This window comes from Solea senegalensis, unplaced genomic scaffold (genome assembly GCF_019176455.1).
Source record: "Solea senegalensis isolate Sse05_10M unplaced genomic scaffold, IFAPA_SoseM_1 scf7180000014431, whole genome shotgun sequence".
Classification (NCBI taxonomy): Eukaryota; Metazoa; Chordata; class Actinopteri; order Pleuronectiformes; family Soleidae; genus Solea; species Solea senegalensis.
Window position 1 is genome coordinate 65751 of NW_025321044.1, and position 16447 is coordinate 82197.

The 16447-nt window shown below is 41.4% G+C and overlaps 3 protein-coding genes across 3 annotated transcripts; 2 read left to right on the forward strand and 1 right to left on the reverse strand.

Moving 5' to 3' along the window:
* Nucleotides 1–3065: 3065 nt before the first annotated feature.
* LOC122761213 lies at nt 3066–7468 on the forward strand. Its single transcript, XM_044016389.1, has 7 exons — nt 3066–3140; nt 3714–3809; nt 3900–4039; nt 4597–4873; nt 5476–5657; nt 6499–6557; nt 7253–7468. The coding sequence occupies exons 1-7, from the start codon at nt 3089–3091 to the stop codon at nt 7401–7403; spliced, it is 957 nt and encodes a 318-aa protein (XP_043872324.1). The 5' UTR covers nt 3066–3088; the 3' UTR covers nt 7404–7468.
* Nucleotides 7469–9006: 1538 nt separating this feature from the next.
* LOC122761212 (bone morphogenetic protein 2-like) lies at nt 9007–11384 on the forward strand. The gene is made up of 5 exons (XM_044016388.1): nt 9007–9301; nt 9432–9568; nt 9659–9781; nt 9864–10053; nt 10792–11384. The coding sequence occupies exons 1-5, from the start codon at nt 9007–9009 to the stop codon at nt 11214–11216; spliced, it is 1170 nt and encodes a 389-aa protein (XP_043872323.1). The 3' UTR covers nt 11217–11384.
* An 847-nt stretch (nt 11385–12231) lies between these two features.
* LOC122761211 (excitatory amino acid transporter 1-like) lies at nt 12232–16188 on the reverse strand. The gene is made up of 8 exons (XM_044016387.1): nt 15985–16188; nt 15854–15896; nt 15721–15778; nt 15447–15633; nt 14258–14491; nt 13986–14180; nt 12970–13104; nt 12232–12463 (listed from the first exon to the last, which is right to left on the reverse strand). Exons 1-8 carry the CDS (start codon nt 16155–16157, stop codon nt 12328–12330), a joined length of 1161 nt encoding a protein of 386 aa, XP_043872322.1. The 5' UTR covers nt 16158–16188; the 3' UTR covers nt 12232–12327.
* Between the last annotated feature and the right edge of the window lie 259 nt (nt 16189–16447).

The window sequence follows — 16447 nt, forward strand, 5'->3', positions numbered from 1 at the left end:
CTGAAAAGCATAAAAGAACACATGACGAGTGTGCCATTGTGTGTTTGCACAGTGACACAGTGACCCAGACAAAGACAATGACAGCAGACAGACACTCAGTACAGACACTCGCTCAGTGGCTGAACTTCCTGTTACGCCGTCACGCCCGTCAACCTCTGCTGGCCAGACTGTCTCATCATGCATAAGCTGCATGTTCATGTTGGGAATGAGTCACCATGTAATCCAATCACAACCTGAGTCGTTATCTCAGCACGTGCTATGCTGGATTACAGTCCTCGGATTGAAAGAGTGGCTGTGGTCATACAGTATTCGATATCTGTTGCATTTATGTTAAAATCCTTCAAACCGTGGTTCTCAAAATGTGGTGCATGAGCTTCCTCTGGTGGCACTTGGAGGAAAATCAGAAATACTGCTCTAGTGTTTTTACCAGAGGAATTCTCTTGCTCCGTCTTAATCTAATTTCTCTATAAGAGTGTGTGAAGTATATGTGAGGAAGAGGAGGATGGAATAAATCAGCCTCCTGTGAACAGTCTGATGCCGACTTTGCTCGATCTGTTTACACCACTGCATTTTAACGTTGGTGATGACGGTTTTACTTTGAGAGCTCAATATTTTCTCATGTAAATGAATAAAATATCTGTTTGGGTTACATTCATATAAAAATTCAACACAATTATGCTAATAACGGAAAAGCTTATTTTTGACTCTCCTATGCAACACTAGGAAAAAAAACAAGAAAATCAGAAATGTAAAAGTACATGAAACATTACACTTACAATTATACAACTAGACTTCACTTTGCATTGTAAGCTATAATTATTTTACATTTCAAATGTCGATGACATTTCAAAGAGTCAATTTAATTTCATCCTCGAGTTTGTTCCATAACTTTATGTTTTATTCAAACATTAAACGACAATGTTCTTCTCTTCATTGAAAGAATGTTCGAATGCAAAACACACAAACAATCATCTGTAGTGTTTTGGAATATGCAACGTTTAAAAATGTTAACATAAAAGATCCTATAAAAAAACTAGTTAATGGATTCCAGATATCCACCTTTATTTATTATTCTAATTGCTCTTTTCTGTAGTTTAGCTCTAGGATCTATAGGTGGTAAGTTTCAGAACCACTTAGAGGTTTAACATCCACTAAAACAATTAATGCATCTGAAACGTCCTATGAGGAAAACAAAAGTATTCCAGTGGACTGGATGTTGATTAAGACGACTCATAAAATAAAATGTATTAAAAAGTGAGAAAAATCACAGCATTGCTGACACTTATTATATTCTTCTTATCTACCTTGTAAAAAGCATTGAAACTTAGACTTTAACAAAAGTAGCTGCTCCCATACTTTCTTTCCGTCCATGTGACAGCGACTGCACGTCCGTCTGTCCGTCCTCATCCCTCCTCTGTGGCTCTTCCTGAGGTTTCTCCCATTTTTTTCAAGCTTTAAAAAAAAAAGTTTGCACACAAGACACATGCTTCATGTCCATGATCAATGTCTTCTTCATTGTTTGGTGTGCATTTCTGTTGCAGCATTACAGCACCACATACAGGTCTGGCATATGTACTGCAGCGTTTAGAGTCATGACAAAGAAAAAGACTTGACTAGGGAAATCAGAATCAGGAACACGGATACTTAACAATTGCTTTCCTTATAGCTACTCCATCCAAGAAGACAGAGTGACAGAGATTCACAGCCTTGACTAAGTGACATTACTAAGATATTTACTAGCATCTACATTCTTTAGAACTATATCTGCAGAATAAAAATCATCTGACTCAAACAAACGCTCCAGAACAACTATTGATGATGGACCTTATGGTTAGATTATTGCAGAAGGGGAGGTTTTTTTTGTTATTGACATTTTAAGGAGGAGTGACATCATTTAGTCTTTTTTTGTAAGCGATTTCATTTGAGTCTTCAAACACTAATTTAATGTTTGTGAGCATCTTTATGTGCGGCCACTGATCACCTCTGAAATGCTGTATGGACAGACATTATTATTCTCCCTTCACGCTGTCAGGGCCCAAACCCCTGTGCCAACATGTCATAGAATCTACATAATTGAATCAAGTAATTACTATGTCTGAATCTGGGTTTATACTGGGATTATGATAGAGTTTCAGTAAGATTAGTTGTGAGTTAATGAAAGGAATTAACAACTGAAACTGCCGCGGGCATCGCCTTAATCAAGGTGTCTGAGTGCTGACGGCTCTCTGAACGATGATCCGTTGATCCCGCTGAAAATGAGGGGATCACATCAGCACTTCAAAGACGGACTAACACCTTATTAAAGCATGAATGGTGAATCAGTGACATCCCAACACTGTGAACATGTTACGTGTGATTAAAGCAGAGCGTGACGCAATGAAGAAAGGTTGCATCTAGATGCATGTGTGATCAAAAAACAAACATATGGTGTGTTTTTGGATTTTTTTTTGCCATGTTTTTATGTGTTGAAATGGTGCAGCTGCCTACATTTTAATATATATATATATATATATATATATATATATCATTCTTGCTCACAGACTTCCTACTTTGTGTAAAGAGAAGGAGAAGCTGCAGCACTCTGAAGTCTGGCCATTTGGTGTCATGTTGAATAAACACAAAGGTGCTGGGCTTTTGTGAAGGGGAGGCTCGGGGCCCCCACGCTGATCCTGTTTATGTGTTTGGGCCAGGTTTTGTTTTAAGTCAGAGGTGCTAAACACCTTCCCCCTGAGATAAAAGATGATTAATGCCTTTGAATGAGTGACACTTTAATGGCTCAAGGCTACTTAAGCACTTCATTAGGGCGAGTTCAGGCTCGATTGACACACTCGAGCCACTCGGTGCCTTCACTGCAGAAACACAGAAGCTGAGGCGCTTTCCTTTGAAGTGGCCCCTGCTTGTAGGAACACCATCCTTAAAGCATTCAGCGTGGGAATTTGATTAGCTATTTTCACTCCACACCACTCGGAGAGCTTGTTTTTGAGCGACATTTGAGGCTGAAGCTTGACCTCATATAAATATCAGAGGTTTCACCGGGCTGAGGGACATTCAGGATCTGGCAGCTGAGGAGCAGTTTTGGATTAAAGCCATGGATGTAACCCAGTCTTTCCTTCTCCTCCTGTGTGTCCTCCACCTGACCTGTAAGTACTGTTTGCTTTGCTCTACTCTACTGCTGCTGTGACACTATATGAACTCATGGGATTGACAGCAAATTCCTTGTTTTATGATTAAATATCAGCAAAAGTAGAAGATTTGATAGAACTGCAACAATGACGTCAAGTCACTATGTTTTCTTCAAAATAATTATGTTCATATTTTGTATTTCCATAGAAGCTACTGTTATAAATATGAATTATGCTAATCCTTTGTTAAAATACATTTTTATGTATAAATGAGCCTGAAAATACAGAATCCTGCTCATGCACGTTCTGCTTTTACAATCATTGAAGTCCCAATTATGAGGCGTCTCAAAGTCAAATGACTCAGCCTCAGCATGTGGGGGAAAAAAATAAAACCATCAAATAATATCAAGATATTCCATCATGATGTCTCAATAACAATATGTTTGAGTATATTTCACACACTTTAAAAATAAGAGTGTTTATGTTGACATGGAATGATACATCGTTCATGATAAAATCTTATTTATGAGACAAAATCAATCTATTCATAAAAATAAATGAAAAAATATAATGTGTTCTGTGTTTTTCCAGTGACTGGAGTTTTGGGCAAACACGTCGCTCACAGAAACCTGTTTACACAGAGAGTGTGCTGCAAGAGACTGAGCCACTTTGTGTACATCGGACAAGGTAAAGGCATCTCTCTGTCTGTCTGTCTCTCTGTCTGTCTGTCTATCTATATTCTAATAGATCTAATTCATCTATGTCCTCTCTGCTCAGACATCTCGGGCAGTCCTGTCAGTGTGGATGTGGGGATGTGCCGGTCACACTGTGGGGGAGTGTCCAGAGCCTCCCTTGAAGCAGGACAGCAGGAATATTCAAAATATTCCTCCATGCTGGATTTTCTCAGAAGCAAAAAGGTGAGTGGAAGTTCCCCAGTACAGCCACAGGGATGCGCTGTAGCTTTGTGGTCGGATGGATGGTCTGATACAGAAGAAGTGCAGTGATTTTAAAGGCAGTACTTTTAGCACCATGAACGTATGTAATATGTATAACAAACAGGAGTTTGCATGATTAATCTGTGATACTAGGACAGAGGTTCTCAAATATTGAGCTCTCAAAGTAACACCATTATCACCAACGTTAAAATCCAGCAAAACCAGCTACGGTCTTTTCACAGGAGGCAGATTTCTTCCCAATAAGATCGTTTGCTCTCTCATCATCCTCCTCTTCCTCACATATACGTGACATTAGATGAAGATTTGTTTCTTTTCTACACACTCAAAATTCCTCAGCTCCACTCTGATCACACACACCCTGGTACATACAGCAGAACAGTGTTTCCGAAGCTCGCGTACCACTGCTTGAGAACCCTGGCTGCAGGACATTCTGTGTCATCAACATCACAGAGCGTTATAGCAGCGTGTTCTAACCCATGTCTAACCCAAACTATCTCCCACCATCGCCTTATAAAAAGATGAGGAGTCGTGGACCTGCAGCTGCAGAGAGTCCAGAGCCTCAGGACCAGCTGCCCTCCTGTGGACTCAACCACGTGTGTGAGCCCACCGGGATGCGGGTGGACCGGGTGCTGCTGCAGGAGGGACACCAGCAGGTGGAGGTCGTCGAGGAGTGTCACTGTGAGGTCAAGCTGACCCAGTGCATCCGTGTCCCCGCACTGAGGACATATTACTCCGAGACTCCGTATGAGACCGTGATCGACGTGGGAGGATGCTCCCGGTCCAAAGGTTCCCCAGGTGTGTGTGTGTGTGTGTGACCTTCCCTGTCATAAACACTGACCTTGTCCAAAACCGTGTCCTAATCATCCAAAATCACATTTCTGAGGAACTGGTTTAGTGCTTATTGATTTGTTTATGTTCCTGTTTTTATTGTTTGTATGAACTTTTGGTCAATTTTTTTAAATGAAATGATTTTGAATGAGCTATAGAAATAAAGTTAAAGTTGAGGTGAAAGTAGAATAGCAACCCCGCCCCCAGTATTTCTAAAACAACATCAAGATACAAGATATCAAGTTGTTATGAATGAATGAACTGAAGCTTGAGTTTTGACATTTCACTTCTCATCCAAGAAGATTCTTCAGCTTTGTTACTTCACGTCTATAGAAGAACATGTGTACATATATAAAATGTAGTTTTGTCAAAATTCAATCTTAGAGTGAAATGAAATTCAAGTTTAGTGCATATCATTATAATTAGAGTAGAACAGTGTTAATATCTGGTATATCGGAGTTATTGATGAGTGTTGTGAAACATAACAACTAAAGAGTTAAATCTGTGTTCAGATCTGAGCTGTTCTTCCTCCGTGTAAATCCATTGTTTCCTTCCGTCATTATTCACAGAGGGATTCTCCTGTGTCCCCACCAAGTTTGACTCCGCTTTGGTGGAAACCCCCAACAAAGTGGATCTCATCCAGACCGTGGTGGCATGTGAGCTGAAGGAAAGCTGCTACAGGGTCTCACATGTGGAGTATTACTATGAAATAGTCCACCACGCAGACGGGATCAAGGAAGAGAGGCTTAAAGTGAGTGTAAGCTCAGTAAAACATATGTGGAGCAAATTCAAACCTAGTTTTGCCTTTGATTAGTGTGGCATACTTTACACCAGGGGAGTGATTCATTCCTGTGATACCACTTTCAAACTGTCTCTTATTCAAGAGGAAATAGTGAGCTGGTGTGGTGCCAGACAGTAATGAAGTATCTTTATGCATCAGACTCATGTGGAAGACGACACTTAATTAGGCTAATCAACTGGCCAGTGGCTGGCACCGCGCATCCTGGTGTGAAGGACTCCAGGGTGTGTTGTATGCCTATTCATGCACAACCTGCAGCAATACACATGAAAGACTGGCAGCTTTTTATTTGAATATGAACAGAGAATGAATCTCTGCACTGGAGAGGGGGTGGGCTGCAAAAAAAACTTCATTTTGAAGTATAAATGTTACAGTTGGTGCAGTAAAACAGCTCTAAATCCCTCATTGAACTACTTTCTAAACCATACTTGACACTTTTGTTTTCCCCTCAATAGTTTTTACTATTCAACAAACTCAGAATTTAACTTAGGAAGTACCAAAACAACTATGCACTATTTCCCCAATAAATAAATGGCTTGGTGGCAAGAATGTCTTGAAGTCTTACATCTGTATGACTGTGGTGTAAATCCTAAAGCCCAGTTTGTGGGTCATCTGCTGTGTTTTAGCGTCAGAGGTGAGAGCAGAGCAGAGTGCAAACACAAATGGCTCGTGCAGGTGTCGAATCAAAGCAGTTAACATGCTCAATGGCAGCTGGTCTCCAGCTCTACTGGGTCAATATTTGTGACCAGCTGTGAGCTCATTGCCCTCTCTCTGTGTTGCTAATTTTCCACAGGAAATAGATGTGGGCAGATGTTTGGGGGGCTGCACTACAGGGAACCGTTGCCTTCTCAGGTAGGTATGAACACAGCTGCTACACGCACACACACACACACACACACACACACACACACACACACACACACACACGCCACTCTCAAAACAATTGCCTGTGAGCTCTGACGCCTCCTGATCCCAGCATGTTGGCTTTCCCTACATCCAGTGTCTCTAAAATTTCTACTTTTTTTGACTTTATGTCAAAGTCACTTTCCAACAGTGTTAATATACATTTCAAATAAAAGACCCATTTTTGATTATTGTCCGACAAGAACTGTAATGCCTTTGCACCTCACATTAGTCAAACTAACAATAAACTCTCCCACAACTTCAGCACAGAAAGTCATTTAACGCGACATAAAGACCATCACAAATGTCCTGCTTCTCTCGTATTTGTCTCACAGTAAATCGGTCGTGTTTCATTTTAAACATTTGTATTTTGTGCTTCACTGTATGTGTGCACAAAATACCACGTAGAGACCTTGTTATCAACTGGTCATGCTTGCAATGGCATAAACACGGGGATGATGTCACTCACAGTTCCGACGCGTTGATACACAGAAACATTGATGGCAATGAGCTAGAGAGATAAAAACTGTAGTTAAATAGTTTTGTTGACATTAAAAACAAAATGACTTGGACATGCACACAACACAAAATGAATTTTTGATGTGACTTTAAACTAATTGTGATTTTCAACTTCTTTACCACAGGAGTCCATCTGATCCACAAACGTGCCACTTATGGGCAGAGAAGCAGTCCAGCTCCTGTGTTCCTCAAGGTCACGAGAGCCACAGCTTCATCAACCAGCACGGACAGTCACGCACAGTCCTCTCCATCACTTCCTGTCTTTGCCAAAACTGAACACTGCGCCTCCTAGTGGAAAACAACATGATCTGCAGCCCACTGAAACCAATACTGTGTCATTCACTGAGGACTTTTCTACTCTAAAGTATTATTGTATGATATGTAATATATGTAAAAAATGATAATTTTGTAAATAAATTTAATACCAACATATATATTGTGATTTATCAATGACCAAAATAAAATGAAAACATATTTAACGCAAACTGCACATGAAAAGTGTCGCAAAATGATCACAGGTTACAGCCAACAAACAGCAGTGTAGTGATTGTGTGTCATTAGAATACATTGATTACAACGTATAGAACTTAAATAAAAACGTACATTACATACATTTGTAGACTTTACCACAAATACAAAATCATTGTCTGAAAACAGTTTTAAAATACGAAAGATGTCTCTTAAAAAACACGTGCAGTAGTTCACTCCTTATTCTGATATCAAAGTGTGAAACAACACGTCTGCGTCACTTTTCAGTGCCATTTAAAGACAATAGGTTTTATGGCTTGTTGGTAAGGTGCCATTTTGTAAAAAAAAACTTTGATCTCCTAAATGTTTTTACAGCGGGGGAAACTTTCTTTTGGTCTAAATTTGTCTTTAACTCGTGCGTAATTGTGCGTAAAGATCAAAGGCACCAAATGGCACAGTGCGCAATGTCTGGCTTCCTTATGGGGAATGATCAAACAAATCTAATAACCGTGTTGCAAGAGAGAGCTAAAGACATTGAGTTCTTTTTAAATGTTTTTGTTCAGGTTCGATGATTATTTACACTAAACTGAGGATGAAAAAAAGCAAGAGAACAAACGAAACGTGTAGTTAAATATTCATGGGATGACACTGTATCAAAAAAAGACTAAAATCAGGCTTTAAATTATGAATTCTCTTCTTTTTTTTCCCTTGTGGAACATCAGAGGGATCACTGGATGACGTCAGAGAAAGGTTTTACGCAGCACGTCAGCTTGTGCACTTTAGAGGATAAAAATAAAACAGAAAAAGTAGTGAGTATTCAGCTGCAGCTGGATACGCAGTTATGTAAATCTGACGACGTGTAGCCAGCGACACCTGTGTCTTTGTCGGAGTAATTGGTTTCAAACTACAACACTGTGCCCATTATTCTAAATTAATGGATTCATTTAGGCGCAGCTAACCTCCTGTGGTGAGTGCACTTCCCCAAGAGATCAGCTCCAAGCTTCCTCTGCTTCGATCCTTCACAGTCTTCACTTCTAAACTCATATCATAGAAATGTGCATGTTTCTCAACATTACACGCTCTGCTCAGACACTTTCAAAGGCTGGATTTAGTTTATTTGAGCCTTTATTGCCAGACGTGGGGACAATGGGGTTTGAATGAAATCTCCAATCGGGTTCACACCTTGTTAACACCGCCATTAGTCTCCCTTTACATTCGCTGATTGGTGATTTACATTTGCGACCAAATAGCATCTTTACTGCTGTTTACTGAGGCTTTGGGGGAACTGGAGAGTGAACGGGGGCATTTGATATAAAAAGTGGAGCCTCCAGGATCCCGCAGTCACTGCGTCTCCAGGTCACTGGCAGCTTGTGCGCTTCTGTGGACACTAACGCACCACCAATCTACGGAGATGTTGACGCTCGCGCTCAGCTTTGCCGCACTTGTGTGCACGGTCGCTGCGCGGCCTTCACTCAACTACCTGGAGAGTCACTTCACCGCCGAGAATGAGTCAGAAGAAGTCCGCTCTGCCGCCATCAAGAGGCTTCTGGAGGTTTTTGGGATGGAGGACCCTCCTGCGATCCACGGACACAAGCAGCCTCCACAGTACATGCTCGATCTGTACAACACGGTCGCTGATGTGGATGGTGTTACCAAGGACCCGTATCTTCTGGAGGGGAATACTGTGCGCAGTTTCTTCGACAGATGTAAGATCCGCATGGATGCGTTTTTTATACACACACACACACACACACACACATATATATATATAAGGTAAAAAAAAAACAACAACTCTGGAGGTACTTTTGGTCTCTAATGATGTCATTTCCTCTGCAGTGCGAAGTGAACAGGTGGAGTTCAGGTTCAACTTGTCCACGGTTGCAAGAACAGAGAAGATCCTGACTGCAGAGCTTCATTTGTTCAAGCTGCGACCACAGGCCACCTCAACATTTAACAGACATCACTTCTGCCAAGTATGTAAACCATGAAGAAAGTGAGACACACTAATATCTCTCTGCATGGCCTGTTTCTAAAAGTGGCTGCATTCGCTCTGTTTGATCCAGGTCAGTGTTTATCAAGTGCTCGACACCAGCAAAAGCAACAACACACTAGGGAAGAAGCTGCTGTCTTCTCGACTCATCCCAGTCCACTCCACTGGTTGGGAGGTGTTCACCATCACTCAGGCTGTAAGTATCCTCTTCACTGAAGGTCCTGCATTAACAACATAAAACAAATGTGGAGTCTTAATTGACAAACTACTTCCTGCAGGTTCGCTCCTGGATGGTGGATGAAGGCAACAACTTGGGCCTCCACGTAGTGGTTCAAACCCTGGGTGGGAGCAGGATGGACTTGAAACTGATCCGCTTTGCCTCGGGACGCAACCACCACCAGAGCAAACAGCCAATGTTGGTTCTCTTCACTGACGATGGACGCCGCTCTTCTGCTCCTGAGATTACAGGTGAGGGTTTGATGTGGTTTTGTGGTGTTGTTGCTGATAAGCAGTGGTTTAGTGGAGAGTCAGAATGCCTTGAGTGACCTCTGGCTTTCCAACCCTCTCATCTCCTTGTTTACTGATTTACAGCAGCTTCTTTATCTACATCAACAGCTCAAGCAAGCAATTCCTGTTTTAAATGTCTAGAGTTTAGTGACATCTAATGGTGAGACTGCAGAGTGCAACAAACAGAGGTGTTTCCTAAGTGTCAGGCAATTACTGTAGCCTTTATTCCAGAAATAGATACATATATATATATATATATTTAAAAGTGTGAAATTGATCAACTTTAGTGGAGTCAAATGTGCTGTTGATGCTACAAACATAATTAAGTTTATGTTTTTTGTGTGTATTTTTTGAATGGTCACTTTTACTATTGCGCAGATGTTTACATTTTAGTTTACATCAAATATAAATGCAGATACTGAAATAATGATGTAATGATACAAATAATAGCAACAACAAATAACCCAAATCATTTGGGGCCATGTTGTGTGAATCACCTGCCACTTTCTCATCAAAACACCTCCAAAGTGTTGCCCTTAGTAAGTCACCTGCCGTGTTTGAAGCCTCCCAAGTGAACCATTGGACAGTTCTTCAAAGAAAAGACAGACAGACAGACAGACAGACATTCCGCTTTTATAAACTCTGTATCGAGGGAACCAAACACAACTGTGTCTAACATAAAGCTCTCCTTTCCTCCAGACCCAAATGATTTCGCAGCCACTTCCAGCCTGCCACACGCCCCCATGTCGGGTCCACCCTCCCGCAGCGCTCGCTCCCTGGACTACAGCGACGAGGACGGCACGTCCATGCCCTGCCAACGCCTGCCTCTCTATGTGGACTTTGAGGAGATTGGCTGGTCTGGCTGGATCGTGTCTCCACGCGGCTACAATGCTTACCACTGCAAAGGCTCCTGCTCCTTCCCCCTGGGTCAGAACATGAGGCCGACCAACCACGCCACCGTCCAGTCCATCATCAACGCACTGAAGCTGATCAAAGGCATCGAGACGCCGTGCTGTGTGCCGGACAAGCTCTTCTCCATCAATCTGCTCTACTTTGACGATGATGAGAACGTGGTGCTCAAACAGTACAGCGACATGGTGGCTGGAAGCTGTGGCTGCCACTGACGTTTCAGTCGTCACTGGCGGTGTGTGGCACCGTTTAAATCCACTACGGGGACACAGACAGTCGTGCCGTGTGCCACATGTGACATGTAATATATGTAAATACCCTTAAATTATAATATATGGCAGCGATGGAAGTGACAGCCTGTGCGAAAGATGTAAATGTGTATATTTTATGTTTTCTGTTTCTGAACGATTATGCAGTCAGAATAAATGATTTAAACAAAACAATATATATATATGTATATATAATGGGAATTTATTTCATTAATTAATACCAGAAGATGGGCCGCACAGCGGATAAGTGGCTAGCACCGTTGCCTCACATCAGTGACCTTGCATTTTCTCCCTCTGTGCATGTGGATTTTCTCCAGGTTCTTCATCCCACTGTCCAAAAACATGCAGGTGAATAGCTGGTCTCTATATGTCCTGTGATGGACAGGCGTCCTGTCCAAGATGAGTGGTAAAACAAAATTGTCATATTGGAAGAAACATTTAAACATTTAAATTGTACCTAGGGTTGTGTGTGTGATAAGGTTGGTCGGTTAAATGCAGAGGTCAAAGAAAACTAATGCTAATGCTGCACTGAGTATCTTTTGAAATTTCTAACATATTAGGTCAGATGGTAGTGAGTTTTTAAGGCTTTTGCTAACTTTGCTCTTTTCATTCATCCATTCATTCATCATCCACTGCTTTATCCTGCGCATGAGGGTTGACACAGGGTGAAAGGCAGGGTCACACCCGCAGAGACAAACAAGCATTTACTCTTACAGTCACACATGTGTCCAGTTAACCTCTGCATGTTTTTGGACTGTGGGAGGAAACAGGAGAACCCACGGGGAGAACATGCAAACTCCACATAGAAAGGCCCTCAGTCGAACCAGGATTCAAATCGGCAACCTTCTTGCTGTGAGACAACAGTGCAAACCACTAGTGCCCTAAATTCAACTTCTTTAACTTGAATCTTTGTGTCAGGGTTACGCACATGCACATTCTTTGGTGTATAAATGATTAAATATTGGTGTAGAATGTGTATATAGTTTTAATGTTTCTACTGTTGCAACCATGCATTGTACTCGACAGAGTGTGGTCACATGTTTGTATAGTGACCCAGTCAAAAGTCGTCCGTGTTGTCATCGAGCATCAGTTCTTCCGTGGAAGAACTCTGCAGCTCATGTCTGGAGAGATGTTGCACGACGCCCACACCGATACTGTCACTCATCACGTTGGTGATTGTCCTCAGACGATCCCTGTCCACAGTCACAGGAGGGTTCGAGGTCACAGAATCGCCAACATGGGTTTTCCATTATACATGCTCTACTCGACTTGACTCTACTCAGTTTGGTATCTTGGTACTTCATAGTCATCATGGACACAAATGCAAACTAGTGACGGGTGAGGCAGTTGTTTTCAGTGTCACTGAATCATTAGAATCAGTAAATTACAAAGATTTGTTCACAGAACGGTTCAGTACTCCCTGCACGACCGGAGCACAGACTGAACAGGCTCACGATCGCCGGCTTTCCGCAGTGCTGTCACCAAATACGTTTTGGGATTTTTAAGCATTTTTAACTGATCTGATAGCAGCAGGTACCACGTACTATCCCGACTGGTAAAGCAAAAAACAAACAAACAAGTAGAATCGAGTCGAGTCGAGTCGAGTCGAGAACTGCTAGAACTGTATAATGGAAAAGTGCCATTTGTGGATCTGTACAGTAGTTCACCAATATGCTGACGTAAGCACACACACACTTACAGGATCCAGTCTACTGTGATGATTAATGAAATGCCATCCAGTGGCAGTCCTGCTGATGACAGCACCATCGCCATGGCTATGAGGGCTCCCTGTGGAATACCTGTCACCCCCATAGCTGCAACTGCAGCAGTTATTCTGCAATTACATCATTAAAAAGAGACAATAATCAGAATCTCCATATAAACCCAAAATATCACAATATCAAGGAATATCAAGGTCCAGTGTGTAATTAGTGACGTCTAATTGTTGTCAATTAGCTCCTCCCTTTCTCAAGCATGTCAGGCAAGTATATTTTTCTTTTTGTTTATGTACTAGACTTCTATTTCATAATGCACACACACACACACACACACACACACTTAACTTAATAAAAGGCTCATTCTAAAGATACGACATTCGATAAATGAATGTTTATTCATTTGCATTCATCACGTTTATGGTAAATGGTCTGTATTTACTGTGTATAACACTTTTCTAGTGTCTACTCAAAGCTGCTTTTACGCTACAGTTTTGCCATTCACCCATTCACACACACTTTTTCTATCACATGTCTTGCACACCCATTCACACACACCTCAGGAACAACATGGGGTTGCCCAAGGGCACATGGACATATAGACTAGCAGAGCCAGAAATCAAACCCGACTCGCTTGCTACCACTGAGCTACCGTTTCTTACAGAACTGCACATGATTGTTGAATGATTTTAGTAATTGTAGATTCAATGTTTATAGTCCTATAACTGAGCCTCTTGAGGACCTTTGTCACATGTCAAACCCTCCTTTCCAGTTAGTGTTTCCACTGTCACAGTTTATGAAGATGAAATGTCAAAAACAGATAGCATCTGTGCAACGAGCACTCCAAAGTGTTGCGTATTTTGGGTAGTTGTAGCAAGAAAATATGGAAAGAGTGGTAAAGCATATAACACAGAGCGGCTCCCTGTCCTTAACTGAACAAGTTCAAAGTGAAATTCCTCAAATATGAAAGTGGAAGGTCAAAGATAAAACTCAAACATACGCAATGATGACGATTTGGCCAGAGCTGAGTTCAATATTATGAACCTGTGCTATGAAAATGGCAGCGATGGTCTCATAGAGTGCAGTTCCATCCATGGTCAAAACCGCACCTAATGGCACCATGAAGCGTGTTACCCTTTTGTCCAATTTAAGATTATTCTCCAGACAGTGCAAAGTAATGGGGAAAGTAGCAGAACTGTGAAAGAGCAAATATACAGTTTAATATATGCTCAATAGCAATCAAGTCAGCATCCAAACTCAGTAGTCGCTCACCTGGATGATGTCCCGAAGGCAGTGGTAATAGCGTCGAGGAGACCTGCTATGAACCTGAAGGGATTCTTACGTGTGACGATGAAATAGATGAGAGGCATGAGGACCAACGATTGGATTGTCAGGCCTGTGATGACAGTGACAATGAACAGGCCAAGTTGGCGTCCCATATCAACAAAGTCTCTCAACTTTAAAATCTGTCCCCCGATCAAGAAGATGATCCCTACTGGGGAGTACCTGCAGGAGAGAGATCACAGACAACCTAAGATAAGATAAGATTTCAATAACTGAACATTTATTATTTTTAATGCTATTTCCCAGCCAGCATCTCTATGTGGGCCACATAAGGGTTATATTTGGGGCTGACAGAGCCAAGCCGAGCCAACCCAAGGCAGTCTGTCTATGGTTTCCATGGGGTCCCATCCATGTTTGCCCACACGGGCTTCCCACGTGGGGCCCATGTTACTGAAACTATATGGGGCCCGCATGGACATGCTGGTTGAGTTGTTGTTATAGGTCCTACTCGGCAGCCTATGGCTGAATGAAAGGGAATTGGGTTTGTAACTGAAGGGTGCCGGGTGCTCCTGAGCAAGGTACCTTACCTCATTATGTGGACTATTGCATCAATCAATCCAAAAATTGGATTTAAGCAGTTAATTCTGCAAGACACTACACTACGCATTGTTATTTATCTTTTTTAACATTGATTTTTGTCATTTACCAATTAATTTACCAAAGAAAAGCAATCTCTATGGATGATGATGGTGAAGAAGAAGGGTCAGTCCAGAGTAGCGATGGACTGATATCACTTCTTTGTATTGGATATAGATATCACAATCTTACATGCTTTTTATTAGGATTTTCTTTGAATAATTACAGTGTCAAGGGGCAACATCAAAAAGAATCATTTTCTCAGAGTTCGTATTGTCCAGTGGTTTTGGTGACGTCGTCTTCTTTGCTTCTATAATCAGTCCACTTTTTCATGTTTTTCATTAAATAGCATCTCTTGTAATCTCAATGTACTGTATGTGTCAATTTTTGTCAATTGGCATCGAAACGTCACAAATAAATGTATCATTGCAAATCAAAGAGAGTGTGTTAGAGTCTATATTTGTTTTTTTTCAATCCTGCCATATCGGTCCTGTGTACAGTAAATGTCAAATTATTTAAAAACAAACAAACAAAAGCTTACCAGATGATTGCGTTGACAAGATTTATGATGGCTTTATTGAGGCAGTTGAAAAAGTCCTTTAGAGGTTTCCCCTCATCACCCATTAGACTCAGGGTGATGCCAAATGCTATGGAGAAGAACACTACACCCATAATATTCATCCCATCTGCGCTGCCTTCCTTTGGTGTTGGCATTGATATTGAGTCATCTGAAGGGGTTCAAGTGATGTTGTTACAAGTCAAAACAGCAATCGTTTATTTTAAATGAAAAAGACAAACAGTCTGATTGAACTCACTTTTTTCAGTTGCATTGATGACACCTGAGGTTTGATTTTCAGAATAAACCGTTTTATACTAAGTAAAAGACGAGAGAAAATGATGATTGCTGGCCAGTCATTTAAAAACAATCACACTGTGACCGTAGCTCACCATTTTGAAACAAGATTCCACCAGATTTGGAGGAAATATATTTCTGCAATGATGAAAGAGATCACATCATAAATCATGGATTTATATTTAAACAACGGTGACATTAGGGAATGTTCTGTCTTCATACACACCTGATGAGATCAAGAAAGACATCCAAAGTCTGCCTCCCCCTCGATTCACCACCAGAGGCCTCTGAGGTGCTCGCAGCGGATTCCCCTGGCCTGATACAAAGAACCAGGAGGATGGCAGTTGACAGAGCCAGAAGCATGGATGTCACATAATAGCACATAGAATATAGACCCATTTTTCCGTACGTCTCCTTGTCCACAGATGCTATGCCTAAAACGGAATAAAGTATATATATATATGTATAAAGTAACGTATCACTATCAAAGTCAGTGCAAATATTACCACACGATCCTGCAATAAATCCCTCTTCTGTGACCAATTTGATTGTTGTAGGCATTAATCAGGATTCTACTCTGGACCTTTAAAAACTAAAGAATGTATTTGTGTTTTATAATTGCTCTTTGTGCTCAATCCAGACCGTATCCTCAGGCACTGCCGGAGATTTTAGGAGAGTGTGCAGAATCT